An 11,260-nucleotide genomic window follows, 5' to 3' on the forward strand; every position below is an offset into this window, starting at 1 on the left:
CAACACGAAAAATTTGTCGCGCAAATGCAATACCGGCCTAATACACGCTCGGGGCGGGGAATTTCCTCCTCTCCGGCGCGTGTTACTCTTTCCGCGTAATTTCCCCGCGACAACGACGACGCTCCTGGACCGGAATCGCGGGGGCGTCGTCGGCGGACGCTGAAAAACTCGTCATTGCGTAATCGGGGCCGAGGGTTTCGGGCGCGCGCAGAGGCGCGGGCGAGAGCGTGCGACTCGAATCGTCGTGCCGCGCGATGCAACGCGAGAAACCCGCACTCTTGTTCTGCACACTCCCGTAAACAAGGCCGCGCATAATCGCCGTCCGCCTCTCACTCCGCGCTCATTTACTTGGCATTCCACATTTCATAAGCAGCCTCCGTGACGACTCCGCTCGCTCGCGGCACGATCGATTCATTTGCGCGCCGCGCCGCGCGCCCGGCGCGTCCTCGCTACGCGGAATTCGCACGCGGCACGGCCGTCCGCGGCTGCCGCCGCGCGATAAGAATCGCCGGAAGCGTGGTACGCGCGATGTCTTTTAACACGCATCTCCCGCTGTTACTCGCGCGCGATTATCAGCGTCAGTCCTGTCAGCGGCGGGATATTAAGGTCACGGGCGCGGATTGATTTTGAGGCAGCCGCGTGCGAGGCACCGCGCGCTAAATATTTTAAGCCCCGAGAAATTTTTAAGCGCGTTAAATGTTATTTCCTTCAATGATTAATGCGGGATTTCTAAAAATAAAGAGAAAATCGAACGCGATCTAAAGCCACCGGGCGGAACAAGCCGCGAATATTTCGTTTATTTTTCTACCAAAGAGAGGGAGAGAGAGAAAGCGTATGTAACAATCGATTAAAAATAAAAAAGCCTCTTCAGAACGCACGAAAAATTGGGCACGGCGGTGGATTTAAAACCGGCTCCGGCGCAAAAAAAAAAGGACGACTCCTCTCGTTCGGCGCGATGAGAGGTGTACGAGATCGTATCACGTGGCGCGGCCCGTCCGAATCGTCCGAACACGATATTAATAGGCAATTGGACGCTAATTACGTGTCTCGGCTCTTACGTACCCGCTGATGTAGAATGGCCTGGATGTCGCGCGGCTGGATCTTCTTAAGTGCCGTCAATTTCTGCAGCCTCTCCCTCGCGCTCCTGCGAACAGAGAGGAAACGCCCGCCTGAAAAGCTCGTCGACGCTTATCCTTGGTAAGTCGGAGACGAGATACCGGGAGTGAGTCACGGGAGCCAATCCTTATCGCGCACGAAAGTCTTGTGTTTCCGTTCCGCCGCTTCTCGCCTTCCTTGGAGACGCGCGCGCGGGGGACAACGCGAATGCATTTTGCAAATTGTCGTCGGGACCTTTTGTGAAATCTAATTCGCGACGAGTGATTATCCGTTCTCATTAAACGTACTTTCACGGCGGGTAAGATCGGGCGATCAGAAGCGATTTAATGGGCGCAATTTTCCCAGGTGAGTCGTGCAAATCCGAATGGTCCAGCGCGGCCGAGATGAGTCGCGCGATCTTCGAGCGATCGAATGTAGGAACAGCGGTTTCGCGGCCGAGAGAAGAGAAAAGGCGACGGGACGAGTAACGGGTTGGTTGCACGAAATAAAGGAAGTTAATACCGTCGTGTTATTAATCGTCGCTGCTAATGGTGGCACCGTCGCGCCTGCGAGGGATAACGCGGCCGATCGGATCGATATCGCGGAGAATAATAAAAAGGAAGTCACCGGAGAGAGCGAACTCCCCCCGATTTTGCGGCCTCCCGTCACGAGCTGTCATTATCGGCTCGGTTGGAGCGCGCCACGAGCTGCTTTCGAGCGGTTCTCGTGACATTTAGATGACGCATCCTCGCGTTCGATCAAAAACACGTTCGCCCGCTGGACACCGCCGCCTTTTATGTGACGTTTAATCGATACGCGATTCCGCCCCGACGGGAATGCATTTACCAGAAGCGGGGCACTAGATCCCGTCTCTCGCGTGCGTGTGTACATTTGCGTCACGTAGACAATTCGTGCGGCTGTAGCGCGGAAGGGGTGCGCACCCGCGTCGCCCTCACGTGAAGGGGCACGCTCGAGTTATATAGCTCACCTTTCGACGGCGATAACCCAGGCGTCTCGTATCCGCCCAGCGTTCGGCCCGTCCAGCCCTTCTGTCGGGAATTCACGAAGAATTAATTAGGCGAATTTATCGCGCGTTTAACACGCGTCAAAGAAGCCATTTACCGGGCGCGCGGCTATAGTCAAATATAGCGGCGGCCCGGTGTAACGCAGAGCGGAAATAAGTGAAGCGCATCCCCGTCTCCCTCGCGCTCGTGAGCCTGACAAATTCCCTTCGTTTCTCATTTACTCCGCGCGAGAGAAGCCACCCCGCGTTTCCATTAATTTAATATCTCCCTCGCCCGGCCAGTGCTTTTTCCTTTATTCCTCCTTTTACTCTTGCGGCGGGACAGCCGCGTTACACGGCAATTTTTATTCCCGTGCCCTCGCGGCTAACCTGACCGACATTCCTTTCGAAATACAGCGGGACATCTTTGCGCTCGCGCGCGCGCGCAAAGTACACATTGTCCTCGTAACTTTTTGCCCGTCGGTTATTTATATCGTCCCTTAGCGGGGAATAACTGCGGACCTACCGCGTATCAACCCACTTTTCTATAAAAAAAGAAAAATCTGATCGATCGCCGGCTACCGTTCTTAGTGCAGGTCGCATCTTCGTCGGCTTCCTCGTCGTCGATGAATTTTATAGTGGACAGATCAAAATGCCTCGCTACGCCCTCGGGCTCCGCCGCGCGACCCGACGGCTCCGCGAGCTTCGGTGGCGGATCGTCGACTATCGACTCGTCGATCACGATCGATCGGCTGTCGAGGCCGGGACGCGACGAGCAACCGCAAAATATTAGCTTGCGAAAAAATTTCGACATGGCCGCCACTTTGTAGCGAGCGGGGGGGGGGGGGAATTTTGTTGCGCGAGGCCTGCAAACCCTTTTACGCGCGAACTTGACAATCGTTGCCGCACTTCTAGCGAGCTACGCTCATCTTTTTAATTGGCATTGAACCGCATTGATTTCGGTCTATTTTTAATTACGTTCTATTTATAAGAGAGCGCGTAGTCCTATCGTAAATATACGCGTCCCACGAAAGAATGAAACGTATACGGAGGTAAAACAACTCGGGAGGTGCTTATCTTTTAATGAAAATGGGGTCTCACGTGTCTAATATAATATTTCAAAGGCCGTAATTTACTCGCCATTACGACGAGCGCGAAATTTCGTTTTTGTAACTTTATCCAGACCATTAAACCCGCTTCGCAATTCTACTCTCTACTTCTTTATTAATACGAGCAACAAGGGCCCGCGGATACTGCATTTCCATTTAATGCAAACGGCATTCCGAAAAGTCGCAATTATCAATCTAGCCAATTCATCGTCTACACTGGTTGCAATTGATTGGCCAACTCGTTAACGATATTCGGAAACTGATATCGGCACCGTTCGAACACTGAATGAAAGGCTCGCGGCGAGACTACCGAAAGCGTCCCTGAAAGAGGACGGTATTCGCGTGCACGTGTCACGAAACTAGAAAATAAACTCTCCGCCGCAGCCGGCGACTAAGAATGGATAGCGCGGACGCATTCACGAAGGAGTTTATATTTGGAACTACACGTCGGCAGAGAAGAGAGAGAGAGAGAGAGAGCCGATAAAAATTGACAGAGAAAGAGAGACAGAGAGAGAAAGAGAGAGAGAGAGAGAGAGCGCGCCAGTTCAACGCACTTAGCACGGCGGGAAATATAAAGGCAAAATGTTTAAGGAATTTGCGAAAGTCCTCGCTCTGTCGCCGAAATTCCCGCAGAGATTGAAAGAACAAACGCCAAGATCGATAGAGTGTCAGGGCATTCTTAAATTCCTGAAATACGTGTAGACCTTCCCGGGGATCCCGTGCCGTTCTTTTTGTTATCACTTGATGCGATCCCCGACCTGGTTTTCCTCGCGATCCGCTTTAGTGCGAACGGAGAAGCCGATTAAACGTTACGTCTGGCGGTTTTCATTCTGGAGAGGCCTCAAGACATTCCATTCCGGCTGTTGGAAATTTTCATGGGGAGGAAAACCTTCGACCTCCATTTCGTGTGTGTGTGTGTGTGTTTTTTAGTGCGCGCGTTTCGAGCGTTTGGAAAATAACGTTGTTGATAAAAGCGGGTAAATTGATTCCTCAAATAACATTAGGATGATTATCGTCTCTGCGCGCTACGGAAGATAATTAATATTTTCTTTTTCGATCGAGCCAATTAACGCAATTGAATTTCTCTCGGTAAAATTCACTCGTTCATTTTCCAATCGCTTTGACAGCTTTTGATATTTGCTCACGGTGCGCGCGTGTTGTACGCGTATACATATCGCGTACATGCGCCACGTACTTCGTTCATTGTCTTTCGAAGCGTGTACAGCTGACATAGTGCGCGCCGCAATTGCATATCACTTGAAACGCACTAGGCCAAGTCTCGGCGTGAAGCTTTCCGTGTCACTACCTGCATACATTCATTGCCTTAAAGCCTTTTGTGCCCCGCCGAACGACAGGAGGTGCGCGCCAGCGAAGAAAACTCGCAACAGTTCTGGTCCCTTTTCAAAATGTTCTGGCTTAGCTCCAAAACGTATTCGGATATGGCACGGCAATTCGGAGAAAGTGTGTTTTCGTCTGAAAGCGCGCCACGTTTTTCCCCGTTTTATTGTAAACGGCCCTGACAGTCTGTGACAAGTATGAGTGTCACGCGACGTATAAGCATGATGCGCGAACGCCATCAGGCTTTGACGAATTTGTCTCGCGACGAATAAGGGGAATATCAGTAAAATCACAGTGCTGGCGATAACCGAGGGCTGTTGAACGATAATCACTTACAGATGACTAGTACATATTTGGATATACGTAGAGGAAAGTCCCCTATTATATAATAGACTACTAATATGAGTTAGCGGAGTTTCTGCTACAACAGGCATCGTCTGTTGGTTCCACCACGAATTTATTGCTCTTGGAGTGAAACCTCTCTCTCTCTCTCTCTCTCTCTCTCTCTCTCTCTCTCTCTCTCTCTCTCTCACTCTGTTTAGTGGGAAATTGATTATCAGATTGTGTAATCGTTGCGAAAAAAAAGATTTGTCGAATTTGTACGTTGAAAACCTACTATCTAATAGTAGAGAACCTCCCTCTATACCGATCTTAATTTTTCAGTAATGCTCGCTGAAATTAACGATGCGATCGACAACGACAAAAGCAGCAATTCGAGATAGTTCTTCTGCGACAATATACAGGGTGTTACGTAATACCCGTCTCACCTCTTGTTTACGGATAGAGCGGACTAGACCGAGTCGAAAAGTCCCCTACCATTTTGCAATTTTCGCAACAGTTCACGAGTTATTAATTATTAAAAATCACTGTCTTAGCCCGGCCTACCGCCCAATTCAAACGCGCGGCGAGATGCGGCCGTCCCGCGATTGGCGTTGCTAGGCGCGTGAAGAGTTCTTTATCATACGTAGCCGTTTGCCGTGTGTCATATCGTGGGACGGCCGCATCTCGCCGCGCGTTTGAATTGGGCGGTAGGCCGGGCTAGAGGACAGCAATTTTTAATAATAATAACTCGTTAACTATTGCGAAAATTGCAAAATGGTAGAGGACTCTTCGACTCGGTATAGTCCGCTCTATCCGCAAATAAGAGGTGAGGCGAGTATTACACAACACCCTGGATAGAACATAAGGTTATCGCAAGTGTTATCCACAATTTAATATTGTAACAATATTGCATCGCGTAATTATGATAGTATATTACGATATCACTACTAACTTATTAACGAAAGTAAATCATAGGATATATATATGCGTGTGGGATATGAATGTGCAAACACTTGGTTAGCGGTAATTCCTCGCTTAGCGCGCGGCATATATCGCCACCTCATTCTCATTCCGTGTTTACAATGAATAAGACATTCGTATGAATACCGGCAAACGGAATTCAGGATCAAATCGCATTTAGCGTTAAATGCGGCGCACAATGGAGGCACGAATGCGGGCCGAGGGCAACGGGTGAGATAGGGCCAAGGTAGATGAAGAGGCATTACGTTCGCAAATTCGGTGACGCGGTAAATTCGGGTCAAGCAATGCGTTGCCGTGATATCAGCGTTGTGTCTGGAGCGCGCGGTCCGGAGAGATCTGGCTCCGTCGAAACGGTAACTAGACGCTCGCGCATATGTCGTGGGTATACGTGTATACAGCACGGCAATCAACTATGTTACGCTAAGTAGGCTTTACCCGAGTACCTAAGCCAGAACCGCTTCCCGAAAGGCACCGCGAGTTCGATAGTTGGACAGCGGTTAACTTGCGAATAATTAAAGCCGGTCAATCCCGGCGCTAAAACATCCGGCGTGCAGAACCGTAATCGTATTTCTCTGTCCGGTCGGGCAATCGCGCGAAAATTAGCGCATCTGGCCCGAAGACTCGCGAGACGCGCGCGAGAGAAGGAAATCCGTTTCCGTCTTTCTCCACTTTGACGTCTCGTATCTCGATCTCGTATTTCGCGTCTTCATCGAGATAAGTGAAGAGAGTACGGGCAGACGTTTAAATTTTCTCGTTATCACGTGCGAGTGTGATTAGAAATCGCGCTTTATCGGGCTAGATATAATCGTTTCTAAAAGCACGGCGGTAAGACGACTTTTTCAATTTTCATAAATCATAAAACGATATCTGTGTGAGTTTCTACGCGCAATTTCTTGACGCCATTTATCCGGAAAGATAATACAAGGAGGAACAACTGTACCGATGCGCGAAATGGTTTTGATCATATGAGTAGTGCGGCTTGACGCAAGAGGAGGCGAAAACCAGTTTTCTAACTGTATAGGCTGTGCCACACAGTGATATACATATAGTGTACACGTATACACACAAAGTCGAGCAACGCCGAAGAGCCTGCCTACCGAGCTGTGGACATTTGATCTATGAGACAATATTTTGATCCTGTGTATAGCGATGGACAGAATGGTTGCGACACGTTTTTTTTTTAATTAGTTTAGAAACGCGCATTTAGATTCAGGGATTGCGAACATTTTCGTAAAATTTTATTCACATTTTATTGCGTTGTGTGCCTCGCGAATAGCACGGCTAACTTTAAAAGAATTCTTAATCCTCTCCAAGTACGTGATCTTAATTAAAAGTGTAACAGGTCCATGCCGTTTTTGTGTATTTTAAAGCGACGGACACAACTTTAATTACGTCAACGTTTAAAATACGAGGCCGCTGTGTACGTATTGCTTCTCTAATTACTGCAATCAATTTTAACGGATATTGTAGACAACAAATTAATCAAGCGTTGAGTACTTTGCTAACATTTCTAGGAAAATTGTGTACATTGCAAATTTGCATCCATGCACAAGGAAGAAGTCATTAGTCATCTCCTTTTTCCACCCGCTAATCATCTCTGCATACACGTTTTATTATAGTTTTGCCACTCTGACGTTCAACTTTTCGCAACGCGACGCACGGTTATATAACGGGCGCGATGAGATTTAAATAAAGGACGATTAAACGAAATGGCATTTGTTTAGTTTCTCCGCGGTGGATTACGCGAAACGGCTGGTAAATTGTCGGAACGAAAGGCATCGCTCAGGATTATTGAAGGTAATAGAGAAACAATCGCTAACGGTCCGCTTACTTTTACGAGCGCGATAACTGTGTTTTCCGGGATGTATCGAATCCGAGATGAGATGATTCCGGTGAGATGCGCGCGGCCTGTCAGCTCGCCAAATTCTCAAGAAACTATGCGCGTTAGTTGGCGGATCGATATATCGAGTATGCGACCTAATCGCGCCGGTACGCACTAATGCGTATCTAAATATTCGCGATCGGTATACGCACATACGCGGTTCAGCCTGATAGCCTCGTTGCGTCACAATAATTGATTAACTTTAAGGGAAAAAGTGAAAGTCCACTTTAAAAGAGATGTGTTTAAAGTAATATATCCTCTTTCCGAAATTGCTGTCACTCCGCGAAACGAGATCGCATTAATTTTCACATACCCGATGTCTGATACGTAATCATCGATGACTCTGTCAGACGCGAAAGGAAAATAAGCAGGTTTGTTAACGTCTGTTAACGATTACGTGACACTTATTCAACGCGTTACATCATTGCGTTGCGCAGGGGGGGGAGGGGGAGCTGCCGGAATGCCGGAATGTAAGACCCACTTAAGGAGTTACAGCAACGACGGAAATGGCAAAAGATCGCGCGCAGTCAGCCCTTTCGCGGAATCTCCGAAACGAAATTTCTCCACCGCGCATCGTAACGACGTCGATTCATTTTTAGCTCCTTTCTCTAATTCCCGGATGCCTCTTCGACTCGGCGATTATTCGAAGGAGCAGCCGCCGCAAGCTCGACCGAGGAGTCTGAGACAGACTTGGTGCGGCGTCTACGATGAGATCTTTAAGATTTAAGAAAGCGACCTATCGCAATCGAACGTGAGGAGAATAATCGACTGCGATTAGTCACTTTTTTAAACCTTGCGCCGGGAAAAATGGAAATGTCCCATTATATATGTCGAAAAGATCAAAGGGCCGACAGAGAGTGGGCACACTAGTTATACTATGGTATTTCTTTCTTGTCGGTAATTTTGCAACTGTACATTCCAATAGCTGTATCTCGGAAACAGTGGGGAATGGGACATATATTCATATGAACATTTTTGCTTAAAATGACCGATACTCTCACCTCCCAGAATATTGATCTTTCTTCCTGGGACACCCTGTATGAGATTTTTTCCCGGGACATTTAAAAGATCCCATTGTAACGCTAACGTCGATTCGATGTTGATTTCGACGTTAGTGTTCTCTCTGGGGCATGAGGCAGCGCGGATTTCGGGATGCAAGCGCGGGATCGTAGCGGCGATCTGTCGGTCGTGCAAAAAGAGAGTTTCGCGGTAGCCCTTTTTCCTACTTCCGCGCGGCCGGTTCCGTCAGAAATCAACAGGTTGAGGACAAGAACAATTTAGCGCATATCACGTGTCGCAGTGCGCGCGGAGACGATTTAAACGATCGTGCCTAATTTACACCGTCGGCGCTCGATCTGCTCCCGGGTCGCTCGTTCTCGATTTCTGCCGCATACCCGTCGCGTTCTTGCACGCGAGCGCGTTGGCGCGCGCGTGTGTGCAGGGCACTCCTGGGCGAGAAGCGTGAAAAGGTACCGCGGGACGCGGTATCCGTGCGCGGATTCCATTTCTCCTCCGCGAGAATCCCATTCTCGAGCGTCGCGCGCGGCGTTCCGTTCCCGGCGAACGTAATCGAGTCGCGAGGCGGGAACTCGTTGCCGAACGTCGTCCGCTTTTTTTTCCCCTCCGTACATTGCATTCTTCAACGCGCCGAAAGCTCCTTCGCGATCCCGCTCGGTCCCTCTCCCGCGGCGCGAGGCCCACCTCGGATCCGAAACTCGGCGCCGCGCGGCACGGAGGCAGCAGCATCCCCGAATTCGAGGAACCCGCAAATCGTCGTCTCTCCGCTCGCCGCGTTCACCGGACACCCCGTATACCGCGCTCCGGTTTCTGCCCGGCACTCGCTCGACCGCGTCCCCGTGCCTCGCGCTCGTAAAACCCGTGCGGGGCCTCTCTCTCGCGCGCGCGCGCGTCTTACGTATCGGCTTTGCGCGAATCTCCCGTTTCCTACTCTCCTCCGTCACGTCCGCGCGTACGCGGACGGCGCGCGGCGCTTCCTCGTTTCCGTGACGGCCCGTGCTTCTGGCGGACGTGTACATTTACAGGAGCGCGCGCGAATACGCCCATGCCACGACAATACGCGTTTGACACGCATCGTGGGCAGCGCGATTGTTAGCCCGCGCGTCGGGGAGGGGAAGAAAAAAACACATTCCGCATTATTCGCGGTACGCATGTACGCACACGGAAGGCGGATGTGCGGCCGCGCGGATGTAGCTCGACGTGAAAATCACGCGGGGCCGGATCACTAGAGAGAGTGCCTCCCCTTCTCACTTGTATGTGCACGGGGAGAATGTTTTTTTACAGTTTACCCTGAAAATCGTGCAATCGTGGGACAACATGGCGTTCTGAAGAATTTTTGAAACTTTACCACACATTTTATAGATATTTCACTAGTAAAATGCATGGTAAAATTTCCACAAACTCTGATAAAGTCGTGTAATCGTGTAATGAGTTTTTTATCGTATCATACATTTTACTTGCAAAATGTATAATAGTAAAATTTCAAAAAAACTTTCATAAAATTCATCAAAATGCCATGTTCTCCTACGATTTTCAGGGTAAATTTTAAGAAAAAATTCTCTCCGTGTACGCCTGCTTGTACGAGAGGAAAGAGAAAAGATCGAACATTTTGTAACTTGATTTGCCGCATAAACCGATGATCCGAAAGACATTTCTCGTGGACCAGTTTCAATAGATAAGTTTCGCGTATCGCGAATAAATGTAAGAAAAAAAGGGACAGATACGTACGTGACGCAACGGACAGTAGATTTGAGAGGATGAACAAAATTCAGGAGTGACGGAGCAAAGTGACGTTGACCGATGATGCAAGAACGTGAAGCAAACTTTCGCGTCTCTAACAATGAATTATTATGGACACACGTCGGTCATTGTCCCGACATTTTTCTAACAAACTAAGATTTAATATAATGTACGTTGCAAGTTGTCGCGTATTGTTTATAATAATCGTCGCACGTGATATAATAACGTGAATTATAATCGCGTTTATACCTAGAGTGGAGATTTATTTCATCGGTAAATTGTATACACGACTAGGTGATCTTATGTAAAAGCTCTGGGAATAATTTCGCAAGCTCCGGCGACGTTACACCCGTAAGGAACGAGGCTAAACAGCCGTATCTCAATGCATGGAATGCGATTGAGCCGAGGACGTAATATAAAAGCGTGCATAAAACGCGATAGCCTATCCCGGGGAATCTATTACGCCCGATTCTAATAAATATTCCTAGCGTTTCGTAAAAGCCCCATAAGAGACAATCTATTTCGCAAAGCATGAAGGATGAGTAGAAATAGAAACGTTGCACGCGCGCCCACGAGAGAGATGGGGAGAGAAAGAGAGAGAGAGAGAGAGAGAGAGAGAGAGGGAGGGAGAGGGAGGGAGAGAGAAGAGAGACACGGAGAGACACGGAGAAACAGGGAGAGACAGGGAGAGACAGGGGAGAGACGGGGAGAGACGGGGAGAGACACGGAAAGACGGGGAGAGACGGGAAGAGACAGGGAGAGACACGGAGAGAT

The 11,260-nt window shown here is 49.1% G+C and overlaps 1 protein-coding gene across 4 annotated transcripts in view; it reads right to left on the reverse strand.

Moving 5' to 3' along the window:
- LOC105565921 (MAGUK p55 subfamily member 5-A) overlaps nt 1–11,260 on the reverse strand; it is a 92,774-nt gene that overhangs the window by 61,361 nt on the left and 20,153 nt on the right. For 2 of the 4 annotated variants that reach the window (XM_012019508.1, XM_012019510.1), the window contains exons 4-5: nt 2,084–2,141; nt 1,063–1,144 (exon numbers count right to left, since the gene is read on the reverse strand). In XM_012019508.1, coding sequence (XP_011874898.1) covers nt 1,063–1,144; nt 2,084–2,141 — 140 coding nt within the window. Of the gene's footprint in view, nt 1–1,062; nt 1,145–2,083; nt 2,145–2,680; nt 2,923–11,260 lie in introns of those variants that run through there. The other 2 variants (XM_012019509.1, XM_012019507.1) reach the window with 2 other exon arrangements.

Source organism: Vollenhovia emeryi, unplaced genomic scaffold (genome assembly GCF_000949405.1).
Source record: "Vollenhovia emeryi isolate VEMERY1.0 unplaced genomic scaffold, V.emery_V1.0 DF939148.1, whole genome shotgun sequence".
Taxonomy (NCBI): domain Eukaryota; kingdom Metazoa; phylum Arthropoda; class Insecta; order Hymenoptera; family Formicidae; genus Vollenhovia; species Vollenhovia emeryi.